Below are 9,253 nucleotides of genomic sequence, written 5' to 3' on the forward strand. Positions count from 1 at the left end.
TCCAGCTGTCAAACAGTGTCCTGTCTGCCTGTATATCTTTATTGTTTACAAAAGTCACCACACACACGTCCTGTCTCTCCATTGATCTGATTGGACGGAGGCAGAAAAAAGTGGCACAAGGCAGCACATTTCTCATTTCGCCCTCTGCCGCTCAAAGCCAGTTGTGTGGATGTGAAATGGTTACACCGTACCCCAACTTCCCTTATCTCTCCGTGAGACTGTCGCTACTTTTCCCCACTTTCCCCTCCTGTGCGTTCCCCCTCCATGCTTCCCCCCGCCGCTGTTTTGTGATCAGCCCACCTGTAAACACGGCTGCCACTAAAACCCACCGCTCCGTCTGCCAGTGACTGTGGTTCTCTCCTCTCCTCCCCATCAACAGTCTCATCTTCGCCATCATGTTGTTTCTTCTGTTCTTGGTGGCCAAAACAAAAACATGAAACAAAAACGAGGAAATGTAATAATCATTGTTTGGTAACTGTTTTTAGTGCTATGTTTTTGGAGCGTTACGAGTATTTTCTAACATGTTACAATAAAAGATTGTAGTGTACAAATTCACATTTATAAAGTATATATATAGATATATATGAGAAATGTATGTTCTAATGCAATAAAGAGAAATTAAGAGTTACAAGCTGTCTGTCAGTGAGGGGTGTGTGTATGTGTGTGTGTGTGTGTGTGTGTGTGTGGGCATGCTGATATGTTTATGCAAGCAGATTTGCATGTGATTAAAATCTTAATCAGGCAGACTGTTGGCGCACAGCGAGCTGTTTACACAAGAAAGCATTTGATGTCTTGACTCTTTCCAGTTAATATTAATAGAAATAAGGCAACTGTTATCATGTCCCTGAATTTTACATTTTCCGTTTTTCAAAACCATATCATACAAACACGGTAACAAAACAATCCCAAAACAACATCAAAGGAAAAAAAAAAATCAAAATCTTAAATAAAAAAAATAAACAATAGTAATAAATAAATGATAAAAGTGACATAAAAAATATGTCACCTCACTTGGGCCAAACACTCATTATTAATGCTGGAATGCAACAGTTTTTTCAAATTTGGATCCGTCTGAGATTTTGCATGTAACACATGGATGAGCAAACAAATGATGCAGCACCTCTGTTTCACACAGATCTGTCTTATTTTGAAATTGCCCGAATGTGGCAATGAGACATGACTCTCATAAATTTTGTCAAAATGTGATTAGTGATTAGCATAAACTGTCAACTGTGTTTTCATGATTTATTTCTATGGTTTTTTAGAAGGGACAGATACAAAATACATAGATGAGCTGAAAACAGTTGTCCAGTGTAAGTGTCTGAGTGTTTATTGCGGAAGCTAATCTACAGCACCTTCCCTGATAACCACAGGAATCATATGAGATGATTTCTATGAGAAATCCCTAAAGATATCAATAAAGCATTATCTATTGCCCCTTTGTATGCTGTCCACTTAGTTTAGAATAAAACATATAAAAATCATATTTCTGGGGACTAAAAACAGATAAATGTGAAATGACCTTGAGATTTCTGTGCTCACACTCAGCACCAAACTTTGTCTTTAAGTTCTCTTTCCGGCCTTTTTGCTTTGCAGCCTGAGTCACTATCCAGAGGTAAGAGAGTGGATGATCTGGTATATAGTTAGAAAGTAGATTATGTTGCTGTCTGAAAATGCTTTTGGAGCTCATTGTCTATACTTACAACGAGATTTCATGTGTGAGTGTCTGCCTGCCTGTTATAGAAGGCTCTCTGTGTGCACGTGTGTGTGTGTGTGTGTGTGGATGGGTGTGTTAAGGCTCTGAACTAGACTCTGTCCTTTTTTTTTGAATGTCGTCGCAGCCCGGATCAAAGGACACATTCACTCAGGGCTAATCTGCCTTGGGTTTTCACTGTGATATCTCATAGCGGCAAACACAAGACAGATTAGTGTCTCTGCGATGACTCAGGTGATTGTGGAGACCCCCCCCCCTTCTTCTACACAATGTGTGTGCATGTATGTGTGCGTATGTATGTGTGTGTGTGTGTGTGTTTAGGCAACACTCCAAAGTTCACAGAGTTTATTGGGACGAGCTATGTGGCAAGAAAGTTGAGAGTTGTCCTGTCTCCCCTCCTCTCTCTCTCTCTCCCTCTCTCTCTCTCTCTCTCTCTCTCTCTCTCTCTCTCTCTGAGCACCCATATGGCTGACAGAGAGGCAGACTGACAGCTGGCTCATTACTACAGTCACCACATGTTCCAGCTACAAAAGACTATATTTAAAGTAGTGCTGCTATTAATAATAGTGCATAAAGACAACATATAACTGCTGCTGCTACCAGCTGGAGGTCGGGCTGAGCCTTGTCTGAGGTGAGTGTCAGTTTTTCCGTTGTTTAGGTCAAACAGCAGGTGGAAATCAACCAGCTTTTTTTTTTTTTTTTTTTTTTTTTTAAATATAAACTTGCAAAACTGAGTGAGAAGGTGTTCTTAACTGTGGTTATGGCCTGTAGCTGCTCAGTACAACCTCCGTTTTGTGCTTTTCAGTCACTCAGTTCCCAGCTGATGCAGGGATTTGAACCAGCAACCTTCCAGTGCCGAGCACACCTCTATATCCTCTAAGCTCCACAGCTGGGGCAGATTGATTGGATAAGAGGAGGGTGTACGAGATATGAAATACAATTTTAAAAAATGCTGTAGCTCATGTTTACACTGCACAAAAAAACTTTGGTCTAATGTTTCCAGTGCTGACCAATTTTCTTGAATCAAATCATTTTCTGGGCTGATTTGCCTAATATCTGCCTTGTTGCAACATATTAATACCAGAAAAATCCCTGCATCCCACTGACAGATTTTTTTCAGTTGTTTGAAGAAAAGTCAAGATTTCAATATTTCCAATATGAGTTAAATGACGCTGCCTCAGACGTGTCCAAATGTGTAAAAATGTATGTCTTTGCATTGCACAAAATTTAACAAGTAAATTTTAACAATATGTAGCAGCTGATGTTACTGTCTCTTGTACAATAATCCGGGGTGAAGCTACCTAATCAGAAATTACAGAATGCAACCATACAAATGACAACCACAACAAAAATAATAATTAAAGTACTATTCCATTATTCCTCAGATCAGGTTAACATTGGTCAGATTTGCAGGTTCCCCACTGCAAAAGTGCATGATATATTACATTTGGTGGTGTTTTGTGTCTGTGTAGCCGGCAATCAGGTGGGGCATTATGGCACGCTCGACTCCATCATTAATCACCTTGTCCAGCCCAGCCAATCCAAATCGAGTGTTTACCCAGGCCACAAGGCGTGCCCCTGAGTCACAGTGATGTCATCCAGAGTGGATCTCAGTCAAGTAAAAGGGACGTGGAACAGTACAATACAGTGACCGCTGACTAATACACAGCTGACCATCCTCTTAAAAATAGAAATGTTACCTTTAACACGCGTGAGATGTGATTGGACGGCTGTGCTCTCGTGTGTTAGTGACCAGGAAGTATCAGAGGTCAGAGTGTCAGGTTCAAGTCTGTCAGGAGACGGCAGTGTCTGTGCGGGAGACTGATGTCGTCACTAGCCTTTGGTGCTTTGTGAGACTAAAAAGCCCAGAACATTTTGATAAAAAAGTGTCCTCACACTTGCCAGGTCCTGTCAGTCCTGTCTCTCCAAAACCACTTTTTGATGGATATACTGGACAAATAAGGAAGTGGAGCTTTGCCACTGTCAAACCTACTGACCCACAGTCCACTTTAACTTCCTCCCTTTACTTTTACTTTCCACTTTGACCTCGTTTGTTTATTTTAAGCACTTTTTCATGCCAAGATCAATTTAGCTCCTAAAGCTGGAATCTATGTATTTAGCCACTTGGGTCCCAGAATGAGAATGAGACATTATATTTACTCCATTTTAGGTCTGTGTCTTGTATACTGCAGTGCACAAAATGCATCAGAACCTATGACATATATATCTGCCCTGCTGAGGCTGCCAGACAATGTGTCAAGGAGGAATTCAGAGCTCTGCCAACTAGGTAAAAGGCTGTGTGTGTGTGTGTGTCAGGGAGGAAGAGTGATAAAGCAGGCGGTGTGTGTCCAACTGGGTCAAAGTGTCAGCCATATGTTTCAACTCCCACACTTGTTTTCTGTGTGTGTGTGTGTGTGTGTGTGTGTGTGTGTGTGTGTGTGTGTGTGTGTATGTCAGGTTTTTGTGGGTGACAGCACAGAACCAGCTCAACTGGGACTGAGTGACACTGACAGAGTGATTGTCTGTGTGCTCAGTGTGTGTGTGTGTGAGTGTGTGTGTGAGTGTGTGCTCAGACCATGGGGTGGAAGGAGTCCTTTGCCATCCAGCTGCTGCTGGGCCTGGTGTTTGTGACCAGCGGATTGGCTATCAACCTCATCCAACTGCTCACATGTCTGCTCTGGCCAATCAACAAGCAGCTCTACCGACGCATCAACACACGACTGGCGTACTCACTCTGGAGCCGTAAGTCATGACTGTGTGTGTGTGTGTGTGTGTGTGTGTGTGTTCATGGCAATATGTTATCACTGATTGCATGTCTTCTTTTATCAGTGTATCAGATAAATCTTGAATAATTCTGTCATAATGAAATAGACAGAGTGCCATATAGATGAAAAGAGAGATGAAGATAGATTTTTTCTTTCTTTCTTTCTTTCTTTCTTTCCTTCCTTCCTTCTCAAGAGCTGGTCATGTTGTTGGAGTGGTGGTCGGGCACTGAGTGCACCCTGTTTGTAGACCAGAGCTCGACGGCGGAGAAGCTGGGCAAAGAGCACGCCATCATCATCCTCAACCACAACTATGAGATCGACTTCCTGTGCGGCTGGACCATGGCCGAGCGCTGCGGCGTGCTGGGGGTGAGAGAGCGAGAGGCACCGGGAGAACGACACACGAGACTTTAGTTGCACATTAACATTCTTCTGAGGAAGACATGCAAAACATACACTTGCAACTCAGTTCTTGTGGTAAATAATTACCAGTTGTGCCTGACCAGTTTGGGGTTTTTGAGACCAGTACTGATTTTAGAGAGGAAAATTCAATAGTGATATCGATGTGGCAGCCAATGTAGTGAATGTTTGAGCTAGAATGAAAATAGACCGCTGCACATTGGTGCACCGATTTTGCACCAATATTTCTTTAATTTTTAAAAAATGGTCTCTACAATTAAAATCATCATCACACATGAATCAGATGTGGCTCACTGAACCACCAAGAGGCTCAGCTTTCCAGTCAAACCCAACTGATGCAACTCCAAGACTGCTCAGGTGCCAGTCTGCACAAATACACCATTTTACAACAGGTGAAGATAACACATCTGTACTGCCTGCAAAAAACTGCACGGCGTGTCCCAAACTGCATGGAATCACCAACATTTTCCCTAAATTTGAAGCAATATTTAGTCCCCTTGCCGACAACCTCGCATGACATGCTTAGGTCGTCTAGTTTCCCATGATATCAGTATCTCCACTTTAGCTACAAACATTTTTATATCGGCACATATCAGTCAACATACACCAATACCGATACGATACCGATAAGGCCAATAATAGTGAGTGATGTTTAAACGTATCTTGGTGTGACTTGTTTCTCCGTCTCGTGCCGTTTGTCCGTCAGAGTTCGAAGGTGCTGGCCAAACACGAGCTCCTGAAGGTGCCTCTGATTGGCTGGACCTGGTACTTCCTGGAAGTGGTGTTCTGCAAGAGGAAGTGGGAGGAAGACAGGAAGGCCGTCACCAACGGGCTCAATCAGCTCAAAGACTACCCCGAAAACATGTGGGTGAGTCCTGAGTCAGCATGTATGTGTGTGTGTGTGTGTGTGTGTGTGTGTGTACGGCTCTAAAACATTACTCTCATAATAGAATTCATTATAATTGGAGACATTGTGCACATGAATGCCCCTTTGCAGTAGTGTAATCTGAATACTTTGGATTACTGCTGAGTTATTGTGCCGTTTATTTCCAACATGCACATTTATAGTCATACACAACCTTTATTCTAAGCAGTATTAAACATATATGTATGTAATATGTGTCAATATGCAGGTGTTGCTGTACTGCGAGGGCACCAGGTTCACTGAGAAGAAACACCAGATCTCTATGGAGGTCGCTGACAGGTACAGCCACTGTAACCCACCGTAACCCCTCAGTATTAATGAGGATTATTAGGAGTATTATTATGACTGGTAGTGGTGGTATTAATAGTGTTAATAATAATCACTGTAATGTTTTGCAGCAAAGGGCTTCCAAGGCTGAAGTACCACCTGCTGCCCCGGACCAAGGGCTTCACCACCACGCTGCACTGTCTCAGAGATACAGGTATAAACACAGAGACACACACACACACACACACACACACACACTGTACACTGGGGCCTCTAAGGTCCAGCTTTTGTCCCCCTGACACTGGGCCCTCATTGGCAGACTTGCAGTTTGTATCTTATAGAGACAATACTGCCTGGATAATTGTATTTCCTATTTCTCACGTCCACAAATCTGCAACTTATTTCACTTCAGGGCTACTCCACCATAGCCTACAAGTTAAACTCTACTTAAAATTAATATTCAAGGTATTGTGTATTTATTTATGTATTTAATTATTTATGTATTCACTGTATATGGCCTAACAAACACTGTCTCCTGATATTGTATCTTAACACTGAGAGGAAATGATACATATATGCCCCTTTTTGGCACTGAAAAAAGTTATACATAATCGCCCTTAGGTCCAGTAACTGGTCCTAGGAGGTAGGGATGGGCGTATCGATCCTGTGGTATCAATATATCGATACTCACAAGCTACTCATTTGGCATCAATTTCCTTAAACAAGTATCGATACTAACAAATAAGAATTGGGGGTGCATGCATAACTTTCAGCTGTTTTAGATAGCTTCCTTCACTTACTATGTGCCGACACACCCCTGAGCCTGGCAGGGTATTGATCTGGCCCGTGTCACGTGACGGCCCGACAGCACAGCCAGAAAAAAATGTGCACATTTTTGTTCATATTTAATTTATTTCATTAACATTTATGTTATTTATTTTAATTTTAGTTTTATTATGTATTGACCATAATAAATATGGTATAAATGGTCTGTATTTGTCATGTAATTTGTCTTAAATGTAGTAATATTTTGAATGAAAAAAATTGCCAATAAGAAATGATCAGTATTGGTATCAGTATGGGTATCGATGAAAATGCAAGAAAAAGTATCGGTATCGTATCGAATCCTAAAAGTGTGGTATCGCCCATCCCTACTAGGAGGTACGTTTGTGTTGATTGTACCTTGAGGAACAGCAGTGGACTCCTGCTGCGCCCCTGTGCCTCACAGTGCATGTATAACCCAACCTTGTGTGTGTGTGTGTGTGTGTGTGTGTGTGTGTGTCTCCAGCGTCAGCAGTTTACGACGTAACACTGAACTTCAGAGACGGACAGGCTCCGACTCTCCTGGACATTGTCAAAGGACGTAAATACAAAGCTGATATGAGCTTAAGGTTGGTGCAGTAACATCACACCCTTCAAACATGAACTCAGTGTGTTTCCATGCACATGCAGGGCGTGGATTTCAGCTTCAGGGCTCATATGAAGGTGGGTGAGACATTTTTAGATGGAATGATAAGCGATGGACAGCATCTTCCCCTTTTCACCTCATTATTGTTGGACACCATATATCTTTCACTGCTGTGCTTCTCAGTTAACTCAAATAATTCAACTACAATGGTGATATTAACTTCTAGCATGTCACCTCAAGGGTTCTAAGTTTTGTGAACTTGTGATTTTCATCATGTCAAACCAACAAATCCTGGATAATTTAGCAACAAACCTTCACTTATGTCTATTTTTGTCTTCTTGTTTAAGTCTTTTGCATCTTGCTGTAATCACTTTGCCTTCTATTCTTTTTTATCCTTAATAATTTTAATCTACAAACACTATGATTGGCTCCTGTTTTCAGTTTGTCTCTGTACATTCTATCTGTCACTGTCAAATAAACCATAAATAAATAAATAAATAAATAAATGTATAAATCAAGGATTGGAACTCCCTTAACCAACTTCAGCTAAATTTGGCTGCTGTGTCCTGGTATTTTAACTTCATATCAGCACTGTGTATTAAAATATATGGAATTATTTCTGTTGCTTCTTATTCCCAACAATATTGTTCTGTTGGGGCAGGAAAACACTTTGAGGCTGTTTTAGTGACGTAATAATCTGCTCTCTCTCTCTCTCTCTCTCTCTCTCTCTCTGTGTGTGTGTTTGTGTGTGCCTGGTGCAGGCGTTATCCAGTTGAGCAGATTCCTGAGGATGAGAAGGAGTGTGCTGAGTGGCTGCATCGCCTCTACCAAGAGAAGGTATCAGAGAGGGGAGGTGGAGTGGCCATAGCGACGTCCTCTCAGCACTAAAGCTGTCCCCAAATTTAAATCTCAAAAACATCCTGTGGCTGACCACGACCTGAGACTGTGGCTCAACACCACGTGCTGCCAGGAGACCATTCAACTCACTGACAGGACAAATGATCTACATGTGATCTCTGTCTCTCTCTCTCTCTGTCCAGGACGCATTACAGGACCAGTATGTCACCACAGGCCGTTTCCCTGGCAACCCTGTCGTCCTGCCTCGACGACCATGGTCACTCCTCAACTTCCTGTTTTGGGCGGGACTTCTGCTCTCTCCTCTCGTCCGATTGGTGGTTGGAGTGGTCACCAGCGGCAACCCGCTGCTCATCCTTGGCCTGCTCCTTCTGCTTGTAGTTGGTACGAAGACACACACACACACACACATACACATTTTCAAGGTGAAGACAGACAAAATGTATTCCAAAGGAAGACTTTCCTCATGTGCCATTTGTGGAAGTCAGAAATATGCTTGAAAAATTATTTTTACATTTTCACTTAAATGCCTCTCTCCCTCCCTCTCTCTCTCTCTCACTCTCTCTCTCTCTCTCTCTCTCAGCCATCATATCCATGAACAGGTTGATCAGTGTGTCAGAGGTGAAGAAGACGGGGTCCAGCTATGGAGTCCAAGAGAGCAAGAAACACACATAGACAAAGACACACACACACACACACACACACAGACATACACCAGTGCACTGTGACCTGACACACACATACGTGAACAGTGACACATGTGGACAGACTTTGCAAACTTTTTACTACGATGCCAAGAGGATATATATCCATGTAAAGAAGCAGTGCTGTTCATTTGGAGTGCTAGTCTTTTTTGAAGCAATGTTTGGTCACTTTGATATTCATTGTTTATAAAATGTAAA

General features: G+C 42.2%; 1 protein-coding gene across 1 annotated transcript; it reads left to right on the forward strand.

The window, feature by feature from the left end:
- The first annotated feature begins 4,164 nt into the window (after window positions 1-4,164).
- agpat3 (1-acylglycerol-3-phosphate O-acyltransferase 3) lies at window positions 4,165-9,167 on the forward strand. Its single transcript, XM_030070738.1, has 9 exons — window positions 4,165-4,456; window positions 4,673-4,845; window positions 5,603-5,764; window positions 6,030-6,100; window positions 6,220-6,302; window positions 7,377-7,479; window positions 8,258-8,333; window positions 8,537-8,735; window positions 8,935-9,167. Exons 1-9 carry the CDS (start codon window positions 4,291-4,293, stop codon window positions 9,024-9,026), a joined length of 1,125 nt encoding a protein of 374 aa, XP_029926598.1. The 5' UTR covers window positions 4,165-4,290; the 3' UTR covers window positions 9,027-9,167.
- The last annotated feature ends 86 nt before the right edge of the window (window positions 9,168-9,253 follow it).

This window comes from Myripristis murdjan, chromosome 15 (assembly GCF_902150065.1).
Source record: "Myripristis murdjan chromosome 15, fMyrMur1.1, whole genome shotgun sequence".
Taxonomy (NCBI): Eukaryota; Metazoa; Chordata; class Actinopteri; order Holocentriformes; family Holocentridae; genus Myripristis; species Myripristis murdjan.

What these genes read in the sequence shown, in the direction of transcription:
- agpat3 (XM_030070738.1), top strand. Translation starts at nt 4,291, where the DNA reads ATGGGGTGGAAGGAGTCCTTTGCCATCCAGCTGCTGCTGGGCCTGGTG. An exon ending in ACTACCCCGAAAACATGTGG is followed by an intron (nt 5,765 to 6,029) that starts GTGAGTCCTGAG and finishes GTCAATATGCAG; the next exon opens with GTGTTGCTGTACTGCGAGGG. An exon ending in AAAGCTGATATGAGCTTAAG is followed by an intron (nt 7,480 to 8,257) that starts GTTGGTGCAGTA and finishes TGCCTGGTGCAG; the next exon opens with GCGTTATCCAGTTGAGCAGA.